Below are 23,816 nucleotides of genomic sequence, written 5' to 3' on the forward strand. Positions count from 1 at the left end.
CCAAATTTTGTTTACGTACAAACTACTATCACCATATTATAAAACTACATGAGTATAATAGTAATTAATATAGGACCTTAAAGAGTCATGCTTCATGATACATTAGTATAGAACAACCAAATCCGAATAAGCAAATCTATTTTTTGGATTCCGTGCTATTTGCTTCCTGGTGCTGTTGATTAAAAACTGGAGGCTGCATTGGAAATGCATTGAAATTCATATTACCGGATGGGGGTGGCATGGGAGGGAAAAATCCTTGTCCCGCTGGAGGTGGCATTAGTCCGCCTTGAGGTGGTCCGTACATTGGATTAAAATTTGGTGGCATCATGGGGAAGCCTGGTGGTGCCATACCAGGAATAAATTGTGGAGGAACCATACCAGGCTGTAGTGGAGGAGGTGGTTGTTGAGTTTGCTGCATTCTACTGCCACTCTCTCTCGAATTGGCACCACCTGCATTACGTGCTCCCTTAGCACCGTTACTATGGTTATCATTCATTGGTGGTTGGCCACCACTACCACGAGGTTTCCCAGCTGGAGATCCAGTACCTGGTGGTTGTAGCCCCAGAGGCATACCTGCTTGACCACCAGGTGCTAGGCCTGGTGGGAATGCACCTGGTCCAGGTGGCATACCCATGGGGAAAGGTGCTGACATGCCCATACCCGCAGGAGGCTGCCCTCCCTGCGCTGAGACTCTTGGTGGCTGCTGACCCAAGGGAATACCAGATTGTCCACCTGGGGGAGGTAGCATGACTCCCGGTGGAGGTCCTGATGGCCCAGTTCCCTTTTGATTCTGTAATTCTCCCTTACTCAGTAGATTTTGGAAGAAAGCATTGTTTGTTTGCAATTGATCAGGAGCAATGACTGGCGGAGGCATTACACGCTGCTGCTGCTGCTGCTGTTGTTGTTGCAGTTGTTGGTGGTGCTGTTGGTGTTGACGGTGTTGCAGCTGTTGTTCTGGTAAACGTATTGGTGGTTGTGGTGGAACTTGTCCATGTGGCTGAGATGGTGGTACCACTGAAGAATTTATTGGTTTCTGTCTTACATCTTCAGTGTTTAAGGAAGCTTGATTCCTAGAACCTTTCGGTGTACCTGCCTCTTTATTGAAGAAAGACAGTAATTTGGATCCACCAGGGACACTTGGATTACGTGAGTTTGGTGTGCTCTCACCAATATTGCTATGACTATTTTTATTAGCCAAATTCTCAGGATCGTGTGAATTTCTCATTGTTGGTAACGAACTTGACGAAGAAGACTGTGTAAAAAACGATGAAAACCTAGAATAAGAACCCTTACCAGAGTCTGAATGGAGGTCCTTGTTTAAATTGTTAATTTCATCATCTAAACTCTTCTCAGTTTCGATAGATTCCGGTTGAGCCGGATTTGTAGCGGTATCATTCTGAATTTTATTCAAACCCAAGAAATCTGATATGGAACTGGAAGTTGCTGACAATGAAGGCTTAGAATTTCCTGAAGATTCAGCTGGAGGAAGGCCTTTCTTTCTACGTTCCATCTCTTTCATCTTTGCTTTCCAAGATTCAAAATCTGCCATTGAATTACCAGTAGGTTCAAATTCTTCTTCAAGAGCTTGTAAATCATCATGATTAACATTAATATCTTTTTCTTCCATAAATCCACTTCTCTCATGTTTAACAAATTTACCATTCTTTTTACCATTGGCCATTCTCGAGTATTTACCCTTATTGCCCTTCTTCTCGAATAGACTATTAGTATCTTCCCCTGAAAAGCCTTTGCCATTACTTGATCCGTTTAGACCTTTGTTAGAACCTCTATGACCCATTGGTTTGCCCTGATTAGCATGATCTGGTTGTTTATGATTTAATCTCCAGAATTTCTTTTTGGGCAAAGTAAAAACGATTTCTTCAACGAGTCCTTCTGGTAATTGTTTTGATATCGAAATAAGTTCATTGATACTGTAAACGTTCTGCTTGTTCAAAGTAATTGGTGGTTTATAATCACAATTGTACTGTTCAGCTGCTGCTTTCACATTTTCATCTGCTGAAAAATCAATTCCATCGGTAACTTGCTGACTCTGTTGACCATTGAAAATTCCCTGCCTGCTTCTAATATCATCAAAAAATTTAGCAATTTCATCTGCAGAACTCCTTTGAGGATTTTGCATATCTGTACCAATAGTTTCAGTCTCAGATCCGGCTGAAGCAGCTACCACGGGATCGTCCATTATAATTTCTTTTCAACTTGTTTGGTGAACCTTCCTTTTAAATCTCTGGATGCCTGGAATGTCCGGCCAATTTAAAAATGGTAGAACCAATAATGGCCAAAATAATGGTTAAAAGGCCTTTAGATCACTTTAAAATGAAATGCTTAAGCTGTCCTTCGTGTTATTGTAATTGCATCCAAAATCTACAAGGGTTCGTTTTACTCACTTCACCATTCCCCTTCAAATGTCCTGAAAAATTGATGGCCCTAGAAAAATTTTCTGATCACATCGAACGATCGAGATCGGCACATGTCACGTGAATATCACGTTTATAATAGTATCGGCGGCTATTTATTATTCCTTTTTAGCCATATTAGTAGGTATTATGATGTGTATTACACTACAGAATCACTCTCAGCAATCCGAGCAAAACAGCTATGTTCCGTGTAAAATTCACAGGAATTTTTGAAGCCCATTAAAATGCTAATCTTTTTGAAATATAGATCTCTATACATATATACATACATTTTTTTGAAAAAAATACATTTTGTCGTTCTTTTCATGTCAGATTATTTATTAAGTTCACGTAATACTTTTCAAAATCTTTGCTATCTGCTAGGGCAAGTGCTTGAATTAATTCTAATCCCATATCCGATGGAAATTGAATCTGTGGGAAATAAACTTGGCCCATGTATTTCAAAGATGGATTTGCCATTGGATCAGTACCGCCTCCACATTGTATGTATAGCTCTTTCAATAGGCGAGATAGATCACATGCAACTACCCGACAACTTCCATCTCTAATGTTAAATTTATAGTCGGGTTTAAATGGAATTTCAAATACTAATGGTACAATTTTTGTGATAAAAAATTCATTAAGTCCTTCTAATGAACCAATATCAGATGCATGCATGTCATTTGGATCTGTACATTTACCAGAACCAAAACACTTGACAAAATTAGTTAAAACGTTAAGAGCCAATTTTATAGTCGAAGTTTCTTGAATCTCCTGTGGAATGAATACTAAAAGATCCATTAAAATGGTGGAAAGGGTAACTCTATTACGGTCTGTAAGTAACAATGAAGTTATGGAATTTGAAATAAATGACTGTAAGAAACCGTAGTATGCTTTTTTCAATTGGATTTTGTCTCTAAATGAATCTGTTACCACAACATTCTTACCATTATTGTCTCTTGTGCCACCTGCTGCCTCTGGGTTTGTTACTGCTGGTGTAGAACCGTTGTACCAAGATTCTGTTTCCAATGCACTCTCTTGATCAATCCGATCTATAATCGCATGAACTTTATCGATAACGGGGGTTAATAGATTGTCAAACAATTCGTAACAACCATTATCAGTATGGAACATGTGAATCATTTGGCCTAAAAATCCAAGGAAATCGCACATTTCGACGGTGGAAAGTTCTGATTCTAGGAAAAGCGCTATCAGTTTACTTGCAAATGAAACTATATCACTGTTCAAAATAGGTATCAAACGTGAAAAAGTGAATCTAGAGGCATCTCTCACATTTTCATGTTTATTGAAATACGAGAAAGATACTAAAACCACTTCTGCGATATTGGAGAATTTTTCAATTAACGATTTGTGTATTAATTTTTTACTCACGAGTGCATTGTTAACCTGATTATCAGGAACCAAACCACCATGAACACCTCTAGCCAAGGTACCAATCGCCATTAGCAGATGATGAGATTGCAAGACAATATCAGGGGATTGGAGCTGCGAAGAGATACACGTTTCTAATCCAGCAAATAAAGGTGATAAAATTTCATCTATAATGTCATAATTGCAATCAGAATTCCCACCTATAAGGAATCCAACACCTTCAAAAAGATACAATTGATTGTCAAAAGTGGTATCGTAATCTGTGCCATCTGGATTTGGTGGGATGGCTCTTATACCTAGAAGGGGCGAAATTTTAATCAATATTTGGGATAAAACAGGTGTGGTTAATTTTAATCTTGTTGTCTTTATCAATCTAGTGAACAAATACCAGGTTCTTAATCTGACTTTTTCTCTTTTGTTGAACATTCCAAATGGGCTACAGAAAATGTTCAATAATGCTAATTCATCTTTTTCATCTGAGCCCAAAAATTGATAATGCCTAACGACCAATTCGAAAAATAATACTTGCACGTAGGGGCTTTCCATTTGGAAAACCGAGGAATTTTGTAAAAGGACACTCATAAATTTGGTCATTACCATGGTAGCTTCTGAATTTGCAATTTCTTGTTTACCTATGCCGAAAAGATTGTTACGTATACTTTCACTTAGGTTATGCATTTGATAAATACCTAATTCCAAATCTCTCCAATCGACTTTAGAGAGGCATTCCTGAATGTGATTGGAAATATTTTGTAAATAAAGAGCTGGATTAATCATGGCAACACTATCTTGAAATACTTTTAGTTTTGATCTGATTGTATCGAAAAATTCATCAATCTCATCTTCAGAATCTTCATCACAAGATTCATCTATTCTCATCTTTTTAAACCCAGCCAATAACAGAGAAGTTAGAAACATCTCGTGTGGGGGATCTATTGGTAATCTTTTAGAGTTGACGGCAATGGCAGAGCCGGGCTTACCGCCTAATGCAAATTGTTTCTTCAAAACTGATAAATATTGAGACACAAAGAGGAAACATTGTTGTGTGACTGAATCATATTCGTGTTCCATAAATTTTAGCACTAATGGTGCAACCTGTTCAATGATTTGATTATCTGCCGCTGTGGCCACCTGTTGCACTTCCGGTGTAGAATCATTTTCATTACACTGTTCAATGACTTTAGCCAATTCAAATCCCATGGATGAAGATAATTTTGCCAATTGTTCATACACCTCCAGTTCGTCATTACCAACAGATGTAACTTTATCGGTCAAACTTAACATACCTAATAGACTTAGTTTGTCTAAAGGTTTCATCTTTTTGGAGATAACTTCACAAAGGCACTGGGAACAGGCAACTTTAGTTTCAGCAAAATCCAAATATCCATAGATTACCGTAATATATAATGGGTTCACAATTAATTGAACATCAATCCAGGAAATATAGGATCCGACACACGAAAGTGTCAGCACTGCCAAATCACTTTGTTCTTGCGGTACTATACTTTTCAAGGTGTTTAACCAAACGGTGACTAAAGTTTGTACATCTTGAATTCTCATTGTATCCTTTAAACTATTATTTTTCACTTGCACGTCCTTTGACCTGACAAAAGTTTGATCTCCAATGCTAGAATTGACGGCAAGACAAATTCTTAAGAAATAATCAAGTCCCAATGGTATAAATTCCTTTGTAGAGTCGTTGCACAACTGTCTTATAGATAGTATTTCGACCATGTCTGTGAAAAAAGTTGACCACTGATTGCCATTGATTTCACCATACATGGAGTAGAACAAGTTTGTCAATACTTCCGCAATTTTATTTTTGACGTATTCTGGATCTCGAATTCCGTTAACCACTTTGTGTCGTAGTAATTCCACAGCTGTAGTTCTAATAAATTGTAAATCACTTGTCTGCTGCTGAGCCAAATCTGCTAACACTTGTAATGCAACAAACTTAGTAACATCATCAGATTGCGAATCGCTAAGTAAAGGTGCAAATACTTGGACTGCATTGGGTTCCGATTTAATCTGTGTTAAAAAATCTAATGCCTGTTTCTTAGTAACCGCATCTGTGGTAGGACTATTTGCAATTGCCACAACTTCTTGAATCCTATTGATCATGGTAGGAATAATGCAATGAAGAATTGACAGGTGAATATGCTCTTTTTTTCACTTCTTTTTTTTTTTTTGTTTAACTCTCTTCTTCTATTTATCTCTTTTGGAAGCCACAGGAATCAAAGTTATCCTTTAATGATGCAAGTTTAAGGGCTTCTGAAAAGAAATTCAATCTATCTTCCCTATCGCTTATACTTCAGTGGTTGAAACGAGTTAAACTTGTCCTCAGTTTAAAACCAATTGTAAGTAAAAAATTTTAACAGCGTCAAATGTGATGAAATTTAATGGGAAATAAACGGTTTGAAAGGTTTTATTCCCTTGAGTAAAATTGAATCTTCTTTTATCGATGGAGGCCAACTCCCACAGTCCTTATAACACTGACCTTTTGGAGCTTTTTGTACAGTGTATCTCTGTTGGAAAGTTTTCCAATGTGTCGTTTTCTAATGCTTTAAGTTCGATCTACTATTGAAAAAAAAAAAAGTCATTGAAAAAAAAAGTAGAAAGATTTATTATACACAATAAAATTGTCGATAGAAATCTGTTAAGTAGTGCCTGAATATCTCATAATCCGATCTCCATGAGATTTTGCTTGCTGCATTTAACAATATGACTCAACTTTCATACGCAAATTTCTATTTAGTCATTACTGAGCGTACAAAAATTTCTTAAAATCTTGGAATGCCTTACCTCTATGAGAGATTAAATTCTTCTCAGTCTTTTCCATCTCTGCATATGTCTTGCCGTTGCTCTCTAGGGGCTCAAAGATGGAATCCCATCCAAAGGTTGTGGGGCCTCTGCTGGGCACAATATTACCTCTAGTGATACCTTGGAAAGTGTGAAATTGACCCTGCTCATCTGCATAGACAATGGTAGTGACGGCTTCAGCTCCTTTGTTGGAAAATGGTTCTAGTAATTTAACAATTTTATCAAGACCCATGCTTTTCAAAAACCATTTGATGTATGCACCTGGTAGACCGTTGAATTCATCAAATCTCAATGCTGTATCCTCTACAAATACTGCTTGACCCTTACCCAACTCTTGAACGGCTTGCTTGCACTTAGCAATACCAATGGCTTCGAGGGAAGCATCCTGCACTTCTAACAGATCGAGCGGATTGTTTGTCAATGTGAATGGTGGAGGAACACCTTCTTCAGGTGCCAAAAGCATCTGCACTTCTTTCAATTTGTTTGCATTACCGGTAACGAATACTATGTCAACCATCTTTACCTTATGGAAACTTGCTTGGTTGTATGTAGTTGCTCACAAGTTAGCACATCGGCTTTTCAACTCATCTATATCTATCTCATCTATCTATGATAATATAATGATAATAAACAACAACAAAAACTTTAACAAAACCTACTACTGTATAAGACTCTCTATAATTTAACTAAGCTGGAGCATATTCAAGCTCATTGCTGTTTTCATACTCGTACATGTCAAGTGCAACGTGAGCAGATTCTCTAACAACTGCAACTTCATCGTTCAAGTAGCCTTTAAGAACTGGCACGACGTCATCAGAGGCAATTGATCCCAATGCTTCGGCAGCTTCATGTCTGACCATTGGTTCTTCGTTTCTACGACCTAAAACCTCGATTAGTTTTGGTACAATGCAAGTATTTCCCATTTGACCAAAGACATAGGCAATTTCATGTTTGAAAAGGGCGGAATCGTCGTCGAAACCTGTCGCCAGAGCCAATGCAGCTTCGTCTGTACCAAAGTCTCGTAATCTAAACATGGCTCTATATCTTTCAAACAATGGCTTCTTCTTATCGTTCAGCAACTTTTGTAGTTCTGGAATATCGTAGTTCTGTTCCAATGCTAGTGGTGGTGCTGGATCAATACTGGAATATAGCGATGGCTGTAGTCTTTCCTTAGCACCTGCCTCACTATGCTGCCATTTGATACGATCAATGGCCAGTTCACAAGTTTCTCTGACTTCTAACGATGGATCCTCTTTTTGAACCTTTTCCAAGACATCTAATGAACTTTGATCACCCAATGCACCCAATGCTTCAGCTGCTTCATGCCTCACCATGCACTGTTGATTTAAATTCAAAACGCAGTCCTTCAAGTATGGTACACATTCGAAATTCTTGGTTTGACCTAAAACGTAAGCAACTTCGTGTTTCAAAAGCTCACTATCATCGTTAAATGCCTCGGCAATATATTTGGCAGCTTTACTAGCATCTTCTGGCTTTGATTCAAACTCCTCTGCCGCACATTTCAAATTGAATAGCGCTCTAAACCTGTTTGTTAGTTGCGTTTGGCCCGATTTATTAACCAAGATATCTCTTAGTTGCTCGAGCGAACAATCATCCACTTGCTCTTCAAGACGTCTTTCAAAATCTGTAGACATGGTTTGTGGTAATCAGAGGGTATATATGGTTTCAAGTCGACGGTAATCTGAATTATTGAATCTTTTTCTAGTTAAGAAGAGATGAGAAGAAATGGATTAAAAATTTTTCAGATGGTCACAGCACCGCAGAGTTGACCCAACCTTGACTAAAGCTTCGTTACAACAGTCGCGATGGGCTGACAAAGAAAAGTATGTTCTAGCTGGGTAAGGAGCTCGTTTATCTAGTATCTCGCGGTCACCATACGGTTCTAGGATTGCAAATTTACTTCACCACCAATGTAATTATCTTATTCTTGTATCACTATGTTAATGTTAATGAATAGCGCTTGATTAACATTATCTGGATTATAAATCCTCTCTTGGAGGGCTTTCTCTGCCTTCTCTATATCCATAATACTTCTCCTTCTGGTATATCTCTTAAGTCGCTTTTACTAACCATATGTTCGTTTTACAAAAACTCATCTATAGAAGGATAAAGACAACAGAACCATGACACGTACTTTACTTATTCCGCTAGTTTCAACTGGTAACGTCCCACAGTTGACAACAGATTTAGTTCTTCATTCTTTGTCAAAAGAGTTTCAATTCGTTAAATGCCTAGATTCTACATATCTACACCCATTTGTGGGTCCCCTTGATTACGTCTTTGAACAACAGGAACCTGTACTATTTAACAAGAGCAATGTCAACAAGAACTATTCCACTGCTTTAGAGTTATTTTACAATGAATCTAGGTCCTTATATGTGATTCAACAACGTACGCCGGTGATTCAAGGTTATTTGAACAATTTCGTCAAAGAGATCATTTGTCCCCTAGTACAGGAGTTTAAGATTACAGATGTCGTAATCTTGGATTCGTTTGGCGCACTTGATGAAGATATTGTTGCTAATACTTCGAGGACTTCCAAGACGAACAGTTTCTATTCGGATGCTATATGTCAAGTGAGATCAGTCGGTGAAGTAGTGCGAGAAATGGAATCTGGATTACATTTAAATCCAGCATCTGAACAGCAATCCAACAATAATGTTATTAGTACACTTTTCCAATTTACCAATGATAGCGTTCAACAAGAAGTTTCCACCAGACAACAAGCATTTAAGTTCGCCTACCATTTGTTAAATTCGCCAGTTTCCGAATTACAACGTATTAAATACTGCAGCGCATTTGTGCACGAAGGTGACAATTCTTACGATGCACATTTACTATGTGATCACTTGCCTAATGTCATTGAGGGTTTTGCAAAAATTAATGTACATACACCACCCATCTCGTGGAAAGGTGTTTATGGTACGAGACCAATTCCAACTTCATTCGATGAGGGCATTTATATATAGTTGTTTTTTTTGTTTTTTTTTGTGGTATTTGTTGTCTACTGTCTTAAATATCTGGCAATATTTTCTGCAGTCTCACTGCTAGCACTTTTACCAACCCTATTGGCGGCTTCTTCGTAAGCCTTCTGTAAATCTGGCGCAGATTGAGCATTGACCTCACCTTGGGTTCTGTCACTAGGGGCAAAAGTGTATTCTCTTTCGGTGTCTTCAAATTCATCAGGAACCACCAAGCCATCGTTTTCACCTTCCTCCAAATCACTTACTACATCTGCACTATCGTCTTCATCCTTCGATTTCTTTTTATCGTTAATTCCTAAATCGTTCATTAAGCCTTCAAGGGACTTATCCTTTCTCTGTTTTTCTTTCTCCTCTTTAAGTTTTAATACTCTTTCTCTTTCAACTTTGTAATATTGATCATACTCATTAATCTTACCATTATCAACCACGTTCAAAAAATCATCAAAACCTTGGCCTGTGAAACTTGACACACTAACCATATCTAATTGTGAGTAGAATTCTTCCAACATTAACGACATTGAATTGATCAAAGATCCCATATAACCAGATCCAAGTCCAGAATTGCCGTTTACCTCTTGGTCATCCCTTAGAGCCCTTTGGAATGCTTCGAAGTCTGTCATCCATTCCTTAGCGAAATCAGCACTGCAAACATCCGTCTTGTTGAAAACTAAAATCATAGGTAGCTTTGTCTTGTAAAGAATGGAACATGCATAAAGCATATTACTCATAAAAGTTGTTGGTGAAGAGTTTCTTGGAGTATCTATGATGTAGGCGATAACGGTTGGGAAAGTAGATGCAAACGACTCGGTGATAATAGAACCTGAAGCACTCCATACAAAACATTCGATTTGGCCAGGGGTATCTACAATACAATGTTCTATTTTATCACGTTTGTTTTCCACTAGTTTTATCACTTGATCAATCTTGGTACTGAAAAGGTTTAAACTTGTCACGATGGCACCATTAGGACCTAGCCCATAATTCTCCATAACTTTTTTGTACTTGATTGAATCTCTGATGTCAATATTAGCACCATAAGGAACTTTGAGGACAGCAGGATCTAGATTTATTACATATGGTGGATTTTGCTTACTTCTCATATGCGAGTTTAACCTTTGCATGAAAGTGGTCTTACCAGACCCGGCCATACCAATACAAATAACTGTCTTGAGTGGCATATCTTGAATGATTTACTTTGATCTTTTTTTGGCGCTATCACTGTGGTTGACTAAACATTTGATTAGATGAGATGAGCTTTGAAATTCTGTTAACCTTAGAGCATCTTTCCGTTTAGAGTGATACTGAGCAAGGATTCATAGGTTCGACACTAGAGAGATGTATTGGATAAGATTTCGATAATATTATACACTATAAAACCTTTAGTACTTTATCCAAGATTCCTAAGAATATTTCTCCAGGACTCTTTGCTCAATGTCATCAAAGCAGCTTTCGTTTTCTGCAATGGTTAAATCGTTAGCTAAACCTTTCATCACAGCTTCTGGTTGAGGCTCACCAGGTCCACCCATCGTGGGAGGCTGTTGTGCAGCATTAATATCGATACTTTCAGTATCTGATAGTAACAAATTGTAAACTGGGTTTAACCCAAGAACCGAGATGAAATACCAAGATATACTACTAACCCAACGAACGTCTAAATCTGCTGTCATAACACCACTTTGAAGCATTTCTTTGAAACGAGGAGTTAGTGGGAAAGGTAACTTCATCAACACGAATCCTGCAAAGAAATGATTGACCCACCACATTATAATGGTTTGAGGAATAAAATTGGCTAAATTACCTTTTGCCATACTGAACATGTTTTCGGATAAATTTGGATCGCTAAGAGGACTTGGAGCTTGACCATCCGTGTTTAACTTAACCAAATATTTACCACCTGCTAGTACCTCTATCAAATGTTCTTTTCTCAATTGGAATGCCTCAGCAGATAGATTAGATCCATTTGCTAAAAGAGCTTGTGCTTTGTAAATCCACTGACTCTCTGTCAATTTGACACGAGGAACACCTTTGGTATTAGGTGCAATGAGATCCATAATATATTGACGTAGTATACCAGTTAAAACCATAACGATGGAAATGGGTAAGAGAACCCAATATTTTAATTTAGGATCTAACGTCAATTCTGCCACTGCTCCAGCAGAGCCAGCGGTGATCAATGACCATACAGACCACACGGAAAGAGCCATTACTCGTAGTCGTAATTGTTGCTAGACCTTTGAAGAATTGTCGTTACGGTTGTATTTCTATCTTGTTATGTTGAAGGTTGATATTACATGCGATTACCCGGACGAATAATATTATATACAATAATCTGTGTAGCTACAATATAACTGTGATGTGATGGATGAGCAGTCTATGCCTTGGAAAGTACTAGCCATTGTTCCGTCCCCATTATTCTTGAATTCGTAATTCCATTCTCTGCTAAATTGTTTAGCAATTCTTTAATAGGTTTGTCCCTATCAGACCTTGATCTTTTGGCAATTGACAATAATTTCTCGTATGAAAGATCCTTGTACATGTTCTCTGACTCTTCCAGTAGAGATTGAATGTAAGATGCAATAATGTTGCCCTCTGTTCTTAATCCGAGAGTATGTAGTTGTAGTTTTGTATTGGGTTTCCCCGTCAATCGAAGCATATATTCGATTGGATGGGGCTCAGAGACAGTTTGGAATGTACAACGATATTCAGTATCGTCACTTGGTGATATTATGGAAGATTTCAGAGAATTGTTCATAGCTTCGTTATGGACTTTATCTTCGAGAAAAATGGCATTTTGATTTGAAGAAGATACATCATGTGCAAATTCCTTCCAAAAGTAGTCCTTATCAAATTTTAAGTCCTTTGGAGAATGCCATTGGAATAGGGCAAATGTATTGTATTCCGATAGATATTTGGAGTATCTCTGTGCTAAAACCCTACATTCTAGTTTATTTTGTAATCTGGGGACTGTGCTCCTAGTTCTTGAGTATCTGTACACAAATCGAGGTGCATCTAGAGCTTTTAGTAACTGGTAATTTCGACACATGGCCGTCTTTTTTCGTTCACTTCGATTATGTGTAATTCTATGTAGCTTATTTCATGTTAGTTTCTTATCGCTTAAATGAAAATATTCTAGGTGACTCGATAAAAGAAAAAAGAAAGGGGTATTGAGAAGGATTCAAACCTCGATGGATTGGGCTGCTTCATGATCAATGTGTTCGTTCTTATTCAACCAACCTCATCAAAAGTAGAGAAAACACATGTGTCATTTGTTAACATATTTTACTCTCATGAAATGTGATAATAAAGTAAGTTATATCGATCTTTTGTTTCAGCCTCTTTGGCCAAGTGGTAAGGCATCGCACTCGTAATGCGGGGATCGTGGGTTCAAATCCCACAGGAGGCATTTTTCTTTTTTGCATGATAAAAAAAAAAAAATTAGAAGGTATAGAGGGATGATGTGTTCTCAGGTATATTGAAACTTTTATTTGTGACCAGAGCGAGTACATATATCGTCTAAACTAAGGGCCAATCTACGTAACTTTCTTCTTACGGTTTGCTCTCTCTTCATCTCTTTTCGCATAGATCATGGCGGTAAATGGTTCTTCGAACTTCAATGCAAAGTAGTACATGGAATAAACCATGAATGAAAGTAGTAAACCAGCAGCTTTACCCTCCATCAGTGTGTAACCGATAAAGGTTAAAGTACTACCTTGGTACATTGGATTGCTTGAGACATTGAAGGGGAAATCGGTAACGATTTCATCCATAAGAATACCAAAATAATCACCAAGATAAGTACCAGTGATACGTAGTTTCCACATTGAAGTAGCAACTAGAACTTGACCAATTATAGCAAGGAAGCGACCAGCGACGGCAATCCTATCATCATCTAACAATGCTGATTTCGGTTGATCGTTCAATGCTCTCCTGAAGTACACATCACGACCAAGACCCAGCAAGAAAATGCTACCAGCCAAAGTGTAGCAACCACTTCTAGCACTACCGGTAAATCTTGACAGGAAGTGGGTATGGTACTCCAATCTAGCTACAATATTCCAAAAAACTGGATTGAAGATGATGAAGTACATTGTAATTCTAAATGACGGCTTATCAAAATCGACATCATTGAGCAATTCCATGTAAATCGACTGAAGATCCTGAAACTTTTCTTCTAAACCCATTCTAGCGTAATTGATTCTTGGTTATAGTTTCTATCGGTATGGATAAACAAACAGAACCAAACGGCTGCTGCTCTTCCCATATCATGGCCTTTATACTTCAAGGATACCTTCACATGCTTAAAGGTCCCTTGTGAAACTTTTTAGGAACTCCGGGTAAATTCTAAAGGTAAAAGAGCGTAGATCACTTTTGAACCTCATAGCATCACTTTTAAAGATTGTAATTGCTTCATTAAGTAAATTACATGAATGGGTCAAATAGAATTGAAACTGTTCTAGCGAATTTATTGTATTGAGGTAGATCTTAATCATGGTTATATAAGTGAGAGCGGAAGGTATGATACGAATTGCCTTGGATGGGTTTACCCCAGACTAATAGGCACCCCGCTGCGCTTCGATATGGGTTTCCATAACAATATCTATTCCTATTTACAAGGTAAGAAAGATGTGATATTACTAGGTTTTGTATCGGCTTCGACCATCGCATCTGGTCTAGTTCCTGCTGCTCTTTCCATACTTACGGGTAGGGTTTTCAACCTTTTAAACGAATACACCCAGTGGTCAGATCCCATACATGAGTTGAGACTTAGATCGATGGTGATACTGGCATTAGGAGCTGGTAGTATTGTTATTATTTGGATTTGCATATCATCATGGATGCTTCTGGGTGAGAGGCAAAATTTTCGAGTTAGGACTCAACTAATCGATTCTTACTTACAGAAACCTATGAAATGGTACGATGACAACGATACATTGACCGGAGATTTAACCCAAACAAACAGGTGTGTTGAAGAGTTGAGATCGAGTTCTGCTGAGGCTTCTGCCTTGACCTGGAAAAACTTAGTCACGATTTTAGCGCTTACCGTTACATCATTCTACTACTCGTGGTCCTTGACACTGGTAACCATGTGTGGTGCCCCTGTTATTGTCTTATGTGCTATATTCTTCTCTCGACTGATCCATATCTACTCAGAAAAGGAGAATTCACATACCGCAATTTCTTCACAACTTCTTTCGTGGTCCATGGAGGCAGCTCAGTTGGTTAGACTGAGCTGTATGCAACTTGTGGAGGTACAAAATTTCCAGTTAGCAGTAAAGAAGTGCAGTAAGAATTTTATGAAAATGTGCCTTTATGCTTCCGCTAACACGGCTATTCTCAAATTTCTAACTCTGACAATATTCGTTCAGGCATTTTGGTTTGGCTCTACTATGATCAGAAAACACAAATTGAGAATCGAGGACGTTATTACATGTTTCCAGTCTTGTGTCTTATTAGGTGCTACAATAAATGGGACTTTACACCAGATAGTTATCTTACAAAAGGGTAAAGTGGGAGTCATCAATGTCAATGAATTTCTCAAAAAGGACGAATATCTTAAGGAAGATTTTAAGAATAACCGTCGATTTTATTTGGATGGTGGAATTAGTGAAAAGATTGAACTCCGCAACGTTCAGTTCAATTATCCAAGTAGACCAACTGTGCCAGCTTTGAAAAATGTCTCATTAACACTACCAGTGGGTAAAATAACTTATGTTGTCGGTAAATCAGGCTCAGGTAAGTCTTCGTTGGGTAATTTGCTGTTGAAATTATATGACGATTATAATGGTAGCATCAGCATTGATGGTATCGATATCAAGGGAATTGATCAAAAATCAATTCTGAAAAACATTACTCTAGTCGAACAACGTTGTACTCTTTTCAATGATACTCTGCGAAATAATATTCTTTTCGGTAGTAAAGAGACAGACGAATTGGTTAGAGATGAAAGTCTCAAAGCTGCCTGTAGAATTTCCCTGCTAGATAATTTCATTTACGATTTACCCGAGGGATTAGACACATTAATTGGTACTGGAGGTATAACGCCAAGCGGTGGCCAACAACAGAGAATAGCCATTGCCCGTGCCTATATGAGAGATACTCCCATACTTGTGCTTGATGAAGCGGTCTCTGCATTAGATATCATCCATCGAGGCTTACTCATGAATGCGATTAGAAATTGGAGGTCTGAAAAGACTACTATTATTTTAACTCATGATCTGAGTGAAATTGGACCTGATGATATGATCTACCTTCTGGAGGATGGTGAGGTTGTTGAACAGGGTCAACAAAGGAACTTATTGTTGAATCAACAAGGTAGGTTTTTCAATATGGTAAGCCTAGGTGCTGGCACCGATTTGGCTGATTCCTCCTCATTGATTACTACTATTGAGATACCAGGACGTTTCAAAACGTCCACTTATGAAGATAGTCTGATTGAATACGAATTAAATACCCCTAGGATTGATGAGGATTCAGGCAGCTTAATGGAAATATGCAGTATACCATTAGATGATTTTTCCCATAGACAAAAGGACAGATCAAAGGCTCCAAGAGTTACTATACAGGAAAAATTGAACGAAAAAGATCTTAGTAGTGATGAAAAAGGATCCGAAAAGGACAGAAGTCAAGATCTGATGTCAATTTTAGAGATTATGAAGCGAATGTACAGTAGTAGCTCGAGGAAAGGTGTTTTGTACTTAGGAATTGTCTGCTCCCTATATGCAGGTATTTCCAATCCGATTTTTTCTTACACATTTAGTTACCTGTTAAATGGTATAGTTCCTGATGGCAATTCAGATAGAGGATCGTCCGGTTATTTGTTGAAATGGGCTTTCATTGTGATGGGGATTGCCGCCGCAGATTCTGGATTAACATTACTGAAAGAATTTATATTAGGTTACCACAGTGAAATTTACATTAGAACGCTACGGGATGATGCTATGCGTAAAATCACTTATAATCGGATAGAATGGCTCACTCAAGATAACAATAAGCCATCTGAACTTTCTGCCTTGCTCATGAATGATTTGAGAGATTTGAGGACCTCAACATCTAATTTCATCAGTTTCGTTTCTTCATTCGTGATTGTGTCGTCAGTGGGATTAATATGGGCTATTGTCACGGGTTGGAAGTTAAGTTTAGTTTGCATTTCTATGTTCCCATTGTTAGTTATCTTCTCAATGATTTATGGGATACTGTTAAAGAAATATGAAACAGAATATAAGAACACCATAGCTAAATTGGAAAACGTTCAGTACGAAGTGGTAACTGGTATGAAGACTATTAGATGCCTACAGATAGAAGATCACTTCAAGGCGAAATTTAATGTATTGAAACAGACGGCTAAACTAATGGGCCAAAGGCGTGCGATTGTAACTGGCTTTGGTGTAGCGGTTAGTAATGGGTTAACGATGTCTATCCAGGGAATCTTATACTACTACGCAATTAAATTGGTGATCCATGGTGAATACACAACAAAGAAAATGTTCGAAACTTTTACTCTGTTGCTTTTTACCATTATGACTTGCAACAATTTAGTGAATCAAATTCCAGATATCAGAAGAGGTCAAAGGGCGGCTAGTAAAATTTATCGTATTTTAGAGGGAATAGATGAAAGCGAATGTTTCGAAACAGAGGGGCATAGGATAGTTCCAATCGTTGAAAATCCAACTGGACCCATTATCCGTTTCAATGATCTTTCCTTTGCGTATCCAACTGCTCCAACAGTTAAAATCTTAAAGCATTTAAGTATGGAGATATACAGTGGAGACAGAATTGCAATTGTCGGTGAATCCGGTTGTGGGAAATCCACTTTAGTCAATATAATTACTAGACTGTATGAGTGTCCGTCCAATTCGCTATTTGTTGATAATACAGATGTCAATGATTGGGCCTTACCCAAGCTAAGGGAACAAATAGCAGTTGTAGAACAGAAACCAACTCTATTTAAGGGTACAATAAGGGAAAATTTAGTTTATGGATCACCATTAGGTACTGCTGATGTGGACGTCTTCAATATGTTGAAGTACGTGGGTATTTATGATTTTTTTGCAACACTACCAGAAGGTCTGGAGACAAAAATTGATTCAGGATTACTCTCAGGTGGTCAAAATCAAAGATTGTGTATTGCTAGAGCGCTACTTCAGAGGCCCAAGATTTTGATTCTTGATGAATGCACTTCGGCATTAGACACAATGAGCTCACACATTATTAATGAAATCATTAGAGAGGGGCCGCCAACCATGTTAACAATATCAATTACCCATGATGAGCAAATGGTTAGAGCTTGTAATAAAGTGGCGGTATTGGATCAGGGCCATATAGTTGAGATGGGCAATCGAGAAGACCTCTTAAGGCAAAAGGGTCAACTTTGGAAATTGGTTACTAGAATTGGTGACTGAACGACTGAGTTGTCTTAAAATGTTAGACGTTCAGTAGGCTATTATTGTTCTTATTATTGTTCTTATTATGTTCGATTATTATACATTGTTGTCAATCTAATGTTATTGTTATCGCATCATTCAGACACGTTGGTGATAGCCTAGACCATTGCACCTCTTCTCATGAGATTTGTTTCTAAATATTTTACTATCATTATTCTTTTTAATATATATATTATAATTCAGATAGATGCCCTATCTGATACATTAACCATTTTTTGTCTTCATTATTCCACGCAGTCAATACTCAATAATCGGTATACATCACAAGTGAATTGTTATGTAAGGAACTTCGACATCTTCACCATCTTTATCATCTGCACAGATTTCCAAAATCATTGTACGAACGTGTGGAGGAACCTCGGATTTGGTGATAAACTTCACTAATTCAGTGATCGTTAAGTTCAACCTTTCCTTTAATTTCTTTGGTGGGAAAAAAGATGCATACAAAAGAGAGACACCGTAAGACAACATTGTGATATCTAAAGATTCCTTTTCCTGGAAATGCTTAATCAAATCGTTCAACTTGATATCACCGTTGATGTCAAACCTATCCCAGATTCTGTCGTAAGATTTACCATTGTATTCGCCCTTTGGAGAGTGAATAGGTTCAGAAAATCCAAAGAATGGTAATGCCAAGTTGCTGAAACCATTCTTGTACTTTTCAACATCAGTCTTTGCATCAGCAATCTTGTACAGTTCGATGTTAACCAAACCAGTGACGAGACCGGTGGTAGTGGCAATAGCTGGAATGATACGACCTGCGATAAACTTGGTTTTTTGACGATCCACTGGTTCGATGAAGTAGTTTTCAGCTCTACAGTTGGAGCATGCGGTGATGAATTCAATATGATGGTTAGTATCATCATCCTTCTCGAATTCTACTGGGTCTAGCTTGTAACCTGCCATTTGAGATGGTTCCGGTAGGCTACCAGCTAATACTGACAAGTCATTCTCACCGCGGTCAGAATTTGGATCTGGATCATCGTCATTGACTTGAATCTTGACATCAGATCTTGGAGAGAATTCAGGAACATTAATTTTACTCAACACTTGTTTGTAGTGTTCCAAATTTGGTGCACCCGAATCACCTGTCAAGCCGTAGTTAAATGCACGCAAGTTAGCAGCCGCTACGATGAAATGAAGGTGATCTGGATTGTTAATGTCAAATTTCAAAGGCGTTGGAGCACGCTTTGGACCTGACCAGAAAGGTGCGCCGTTAGAGGTCTTAGCATCCTTGGGGAAATTGTACAACAATTGTTGAATATCGTGGTTAAATTTCTTCTGGAATTCCAAACGAGCCCAAGCGATACAATCATCGAATTTAATTGGTTTATGGTTCAAAGAATCGCTGATAGTTTCCAAGATAGATTTCACATCACCACTTTGCTTTAGAGTTTGTTCCACAAAGTTAGGTTGAGTCAAATACATGTTAACGTTTTCAGGGGCATCTGAAAAATATCCTTGGAAAAGAGATTTAGCCCATGCAATCGTATGATCAATCTTGTTAGGGAAAGAACGTAGGGTACAGAGTGGGATAGACTTTTCAGGTGGATCTCTTGAAGAAGAATAGGATTCTGTCAACAGTGGTACGACCACTTGGGTGTTACCCTTAGTACCCAAAGTACCAGATTCTAGCAGAGGTTTTCTGTAGAAGACGCAACGACGGTCCACGTAGGTACGAGCATCGACGTTGTCTAGAGCGTTGGTGACAAGATCCAAACTTTCCCAGAATTGGTCGTTGTAGATGCTTTCCGTCTCCGGGCCAACTTTATCGATCTTTGCATCGATTTTACCAGTTAAATCCGGGTTCATAGCGGCAACTGCTTGAGCAGCAACTTCAGATTTGTTTCTGCCGACATCCTTTGGTCTGAACAAGAATTGTCTATTCAAATTAGATCTTTCGATAGAATCGTTATCAGTAACGACAATACCACCTTCGGAACCGGTACCTAGACCTAACAGTGCCCAATTCTTTAGCATTTCACAACCAATGGCACCTGAACCAACTAGGAAAACTGATAGGTTAGCAATTTTCCTTTGGAATTCTAACCCGAAAACTGCAATTTGATTATCGTAACGAGAATTGATTGGTTTAGTAGTTTCTTCTGTTCTTACAAATTGTTTTTGTTCCGGTAGAGCCTCTAGGGCGTCAAAATACATGTATTGCTTTAAAGGTGAGAATTTACCAGAACATGCCTTCAAAACTTCCTGAGCTACGAGACCACCAAAGAAGGCAACTATGCCTGGTAAGTCACCCCTTGCCTGATATGAAAGCTCCGCGATCACTTTTTCATCCACTGGAGCACCACCCAAAACGTTTGGTTCGTGAGCCGCTATTTGTTGGGCATGTTTTACAACTTCGGCGGCATCAGAAGCATTCAAAGGTCTTGGGAGTTCACCTCCATGAGTAGAGGCAAACTGTTGTAACGCTTGGAATGCTAAATGTAATTGAGGAGTTCTTTCCATCTTAGCAAAATCGGAGAATAAATACTCTGGTTCTGCAAATGATTGCTGTAACGTCTTAAAAGACAATTTTTGAGGCTGCTTAACTTCTGTAAAGATACCACCTTTGATGTATTTACCGTATTGCGAAACTGGGCCGATTCTAAAGGCAAAGGGACCTAGCACTTCCACCTTGAACAAAGAACCATCGTTCAATTTTTCCAAACCTTCCACTTCTGAGAACTTAACATAATTACCATCTTCTAAACCGTGTCTATTTTCATCTAACATGGTTACAGTCCCATCAGGTTCAATGTCAGAAACGATACCTGACCTTGGTTCTTCCCCAGTTGGATCTAAAACGGTAAATTCATCACCTAAATCTACAAAAACATTACCAAAAAGACCTCTAGTTTCTGTGGAAATGAATCCGATTCCGGCTGCATGGCATAAATTGTTCAAGTTAACCTTCTCCTGTAGGGAAACGGTTTCTGTTGCAACAACGACTTCGAATTCTAGCAACGACTTTTCGTCTATTAATGAGTCCACTACTTTGATAGGAACGTAAGAGTTTAATTCTGCTAATTTCTCTCTCGAAACTGTTGCTCTCTGCTTACCAATATCAGATTCAGTTAAAAAGAACTGTGTAGACAAATCTTGGATAGTAACGGGCTGTGGATCATATAAAGATAGAGATTTGACACCTGCTAGTGCAACATTTTTGGCGATTTCGGCACCCAACCCCTTGAGACCAATGATCAAAACATTGGAGTGTTGCATCTTAAGCATAGCTTCTTTGCCCAGAACATAGAGCTGTCTGGAGTACAAACTTTCATCAATCTCTCCAGCACTCATATTGTATTTAAATATATTGTATCAATGCCTTCTGACCTCGATTTCTTCACAGGTTGGTGGCTTCTGGGATTTATCAGTTAGTTGTAATTGTCCTTTACTGTTAATATTTCCCTTATATTCTTTTTGCCACCTTAAAATCACATTTATGGGCGGGTAACCCAGAACTCTTTACTACGTAAAATGTGAATACCGATGATGACAGTTACTACTATTAATACTAGTATAACAATTACCAACCCTACTACTACCGCCAATACCGACAGCATTTTTTACCCCGATGAAACCGGTATCACTTTACGGCGGCGCCCTTCGTACTGTTCTGCCTCCAGGGTTTATCGATGCCAGTTTACTACGACCTGTTCCCGATACGCAGGAAGTATATGTAAATGGTCGCCAAGAAGGTGAAGATTACGGAGACGGATTGGGATTAAATGAGAGTATTACTGTAGATCTACTGGAAAGAATTGAAGCTAGCAATGATGAAGATGCCTTAAAGGAACACGTGACTGAAATATTTGATCTCAATGGTTCCACCAACTGTCAAATGGATCAACTACATCGAATCAATTCGTCCGTATATGCATGTATAGCGCATGACGTTAATCTGGTACTTTGTGTAGGACTTATTAGACTTCCACAGTATGGAACAGACGTTGTAATCACGATAAACGTGCCTGGTCAAGCGGTGAGGACCGGAGAAGAACTACCCAAGGAAGTTCAGGCTACGAATAAGGTGCTGACGACCATTTTGAACCAATTCGAAGTAGTTGACGGCTCTCTGTTTGTATAGATTTCTCTTGTAACAGACCCATTGTACTACCGTTACCAACAGACGTATTAAATGATTTTCGTCACAACGCGTTGGGCCTTTGCATATGTGCAAATGATGAGCTTTCTACCGTGGTGAATATATACAACAGTGTAACAGTTCCAAAAAGACTCCATAACGATGGCTAAGTCCAGGGAAGGTGTTACTCTTAAGAGGTTGCTGCTGTTTATTATCCCCAGTATTGCATGTCTCGTACTCCTTTTCAGATTTTTCAACAATTCAAAGGCAGCTGATCTGCAGAAACTGCTACAGAATTTACCCAAGGAAATCTCACAATCTATCAACCTCGCAGCAAGCCATCAGAAGAGTGATGCTGATTTGATTCAATCGTTTGAAAATTTGGCTAATGAACTGAAGAAAAAACAAGAGGATCAAGCTCGTGAATTTGAAAGACATAGACAAGAATTAGAGAAAAAACTGCAAGAGCTTAAACTATCACCAGAACATGCAACATTACGTGAAAAATTGGCCTACAATTTCAGATATGATGAAAGGAAAAGGTTCCCAGCCTACATCTGGCAAATTGGTGGTGTTTCAGGTACTGAAGAATTGAAAAACTTGGAGGAGCAAGAAAGAAATTGGAGGGATAAAAATCCAGGTTTCGTTCATGAAATTGTCACTGATGAGATGATGAATGCACTTGTGCGTCACTATTTTTCCTCCGTGCCAGATGTTATTAATGCTTATAACGCATTGCCTTCAAAGGTTTTAAAGGTGGATTTCTTCAAATATTTGATCCTTTTAGCTCGTGGTGGTGTGTATGCAGATATAGACACCGATCCTTTACAACCTGTACCAAATTGGATTCCTGAAAATATGGACCCCGCTAATATCGGCTTAATTGTTGGTGTGGAACACGAGGCTGAAAGTCCAGATTGGAGGTCTCGTTACGTGAGAAGATTACAATTGGGTACATGGATCATTCAAGCTAAACCTGGTCATCCTGTGATTAGAGAGGTCGTTGCAAATATTACGGAAACAACTTTACAAAGGAAAAACGAAGGTACTTTGAACATTAATTTGAGAAGTGATAAGAATATCATGACATGGACAGGTTCAGGTGTATGGACGGATGTAATTTTCTCTTATTTGAACGATTATTTGAGAAGTGGTAACACAGACAGGATTACATGGGGATGGTTCAACCAGTTGAAAGAGCCAAGACAAATCGCTGACATCCTAGCATTCCCACCATTCTCATTTAACGCCCCCAAGACCATTAACAACGATGATGTGAACAAGCCATTATATCTAATTCATCACCAAGCCAAGAAATCTTGGAAAACAGTACCTAAGCTAGAGAATTAAGTTAAGACAAGTTCAATTGAGTTTTGGAGTCTTTAATATTTTATTTCAGAGACGCCCAAGGCTCTACTAAAAACCGGGCATTAAGACTTTTTTCTTCAAATAGACAATCAGTTGTCCCTATCTAGTTGCTCATCATTTAAAACTCCATAGTACTCAACTGTTCTCCTGAACAAAAGGAGCGCCATGCTCTCTTTCGAAAGGGAGAGAAAGAAGTCTTGGTCAATTACGATGAACTTCCGCCTTTTATATGAAAAATTTCACTGAGCGAAGAAAATGGAAACGTCAAGAAAAGTCGCAAGGAACGAATATG

The 23,816-nt window shown here is 38.4% G+C and overlaps 13 protein-coding genes and 2 non-coding genes across 15 annotated transcripts; 5 read left to right on the forward strand and 10 right to left on the reverse strand.

Annotated features, from left to right (window-relative positions):
- Positions 1-136: 136 nt before the first annotated feature.
- Positions 137-2,200, reverse strand: EAP1 (Eap1p; the record flags this gene model as incomplete). Its single annotated transcript, XM_002498047.1, has 1 exon — positions 137-2,200. The coding sequence occupies one exon, from the start codon at positions 2,198-2,200 to the stop codon at positions 137-139; it is 2,064 nt and encodes a 687-aa protein (XP_002498092.1).
- Positions 2,201-2,738: 538 nt separating this feature from the next.
- LOS1 (Ran GTPase-binding protein LOS1) lies at positions 2,739-5,927 on the reverse strand (the record flags this gene model as incomplete). Its single annotated transcript, XM_002498048.1, has 1 exon — positions 2,739-5,927. The coding sequence occupies one exon, from the start codon at positions 5,925-5,927 to the stop codon at positions 2,739-2,741; it is 3,189 nt and encodes a 1,062-aa protein (XP_002498093.1).
- Positions 5,928-6,564: 637 nt separating this feature from the next.
- HAM1 (nucleoside triphosphate pyrophosphohydrolase HAM1) lies at positions 6,565-7,143 on the reverse strand (the record flags this gene model as incomplete). Its single annotated transcript, XM_002498049.1, has 1 exon — positions 6,565-7,143. One exon carries the CDS (start codon positions 7,141-7,143, stop codon positions 6,565-6,567), a length of 579 nt encoding a protein of 192 aa, XP_002498094.1.
- A 169-nt stretch (positions 7,144-7,312) lies between these two features.
- Positions 7,313-8,281, reverse strand: LIA1 (deoxyhypusine monooxygenase; the record flags this gene model as incomplete). The annotated part of the gene is made up of 1 exon (XM_002498050.1): positions 7,313-8,281. The coding sequence occupies one exon, from the start codon at positions 8,279-8,281 to the stop codon at positions 7,313-7,315; it is 969 nt and encodes a 322-aa protein (XP_002498095.1).
- Positions 8,282-8,770: 489 nt separating this feature from the next.
- ADD66 (Add66p) lies at positions 8,771-9,616 on the forward strand (the record flags this gene model as incomplete). Its single annotated transcript, XM_002498051.1, has 1 exon — positions 8,771-9,616. One exon carries the CDS (start codon positions 8,771-8,773, stop codon positions 9,614-9,616), a length of 846 nt encoding a protein of 281 aa, XP_002498096.1.
- A 35-nt stretch (positions 9,617-9,651) lies between these two features.
- NPA3 (GTPase NPA3) lies at positions 9,652-10,809 on the reverse strand (the record flags this gene model as incomplete). The annotated part of the gene is made up of 1 exon (XM_002498052.1): positions 9,652-10,809. One exon carries the CDS (start codon positions 10,807-10,809, stop codon positions 9,652-9,654), a length of 1,158 nt encoding a protein of 385 aa, XP_002498097.1.
- Positions 10,810-11,031: 222 nt separating this feature from the next.
- On the reverse strand, positions 11,032-11,835 carry EMC3 (ER membrane complex subunit EMC3; the record flags this gene model as incomplete). Its single annotated transcript, XM_002498053.1, has 1 exon — positions 11,032-11,835. The coding sequence occupies one exon, from the start codon at positions 11,833-11,835 to the stop codon at positions 11,032-11,034; it is 804 nt and encodes a 267-aa protein (XP_002498098.1).
- Positions 11,836-12,002: 167 nt separating this feature from the next.
- On the reverse strand, positions 12,003-12,674 carry CBT1 (Cbt1p; the record flags this gene model as incomplete). Its single annotated transcript, XM_002498054.1, has 1 exon — positions 12,003-12,674. One exon carries the CDS (start codon positions 12,672-12,674, stop codon positions 12,003-12,005), a length of 672 nt encoding a protein of 223 aa, XP_002498099.1.
- Positions 12,675-12,962: 288 nt separating this feature from the next.
- On the forward strand, positions 12,963-13,034 carry ZYRO0G02200r. The gene has a single exon. It is a non-coding gene; the product is annotated as a tRNA-Thr (tRNA).
- Positions 13,035-13,161: 127 nt separating this feature from the next.
- Positions 13,162-13,812, reverse strand: OPI3 (bifunctional phosphatidyl-N-methylethanolamine N-methyltransferase/phosphatidyl-N-dimethylethanolamine N-methyltransferase; the record flags this gene model as incomplete). The annotated part of the gene is made up of 1 exon (XM_002498055.1): positions 13,162-13,812. One exon carries the CDS (start codon positions 13,810-13,812, stop codon positions 13,162-13,164), a length of 651 nt encoding a protein of 216 aa, XP_002498100.1.
- A 396-nt stretch (positions 13,813-14,208) lies between these two features.
- On the forward strand, positions 14,209-18,030 carry STE6 (ATP-binding cassette a-factor transporter STE6; the record flags this gene model as incomplete). The annotated part of the gene is made up of 1 exon (XM_002498056.1): positions 14,209-18,030. The coding sequence occupies one exon, from the start codon at positions 14,209-14,211 to the stop codon at positions 18,028-18,030; it is 3,822 nt and encodes a 1,273-aa protein (XP_002498101.1).
- Positions 18,031-18,333: 303 nt separating this feature from the next.
- On the reverse strand, positions 18,334-21,369 carry UBA1 (E1 ubiquitin-activating protein UBA1; the record flags this gene model as incomplete). The annotated part of the gene is made up of 1 exon (XM_002498057.1): positions 18,334-21,369. The coding sequence occupies one exon, from the start codon at positions 21,367-21,369 to the stop codon at positions 18,334-18,336; it is 3,036 nt and encodes a 1,011-aa protein (XP_002498102.1).
- A 277-nt stretch (positions 21,370-21,646) lies between these two features.
- Positions 21,647-22,159, forward strand: MOG1 (Ran GTPase-binding protein MOG1; the record flags this gene model as incomplete). Its single annotated transcript, XM_002498058.1, has 1 exon — positions 21,647-22,159. The coding sequence occupies one exon, from the start codon at positions 21,647-21,649 to the stop codon at positions 22,157-22,159; it is 513 nt and encodes a 170-aa protein (XP_002498103.1).
- Positions 22,160-22,318: 159 nt separating this feature from the next.
- On the forward strand, positions 22,319-23,506 carry HOC1 (alpha-1,6-mannosyltransferase; the record flags this gene model as incomplete). The annotated part of the gene is made up of 1 exon (XM_002498059.1): positions 22,319-23,506. The coding sequence occupies one exon, from the start codon at positions 22,319-22,321 to the stop codon at positions 23,504-23,506; it is 1,188 nt and encodes a 395-aa protein (XP_002498104.1).
- Positions 23,507-23,539: 33 nt separating this feature from the next.
- On the reverse strand, positions 23,540-23,653 carry SNR64. The gene has a single exon (XR_002648429.1). It is a non-coding gene; the product is annotated as a snR64 (small nucleolar RNA).
- Positions 23,654-23,816: the final 163 nt, after the last annotated feature.

This window comes from Zygosaccharomyces rouxii, assembly GCF_000026365.1.
Source record: "Zygosaccharomyces rouxii strain CBS732 chromosome G complete sequence".
Taxonomy (NCBI): Eukaryota; Fungi; Ascomycota; class Saccharomycetes; order Saccharomycetales; family Saccharomycetaceae; genus Zygosaccharomyces; species Zygosaccharomyces rouxii.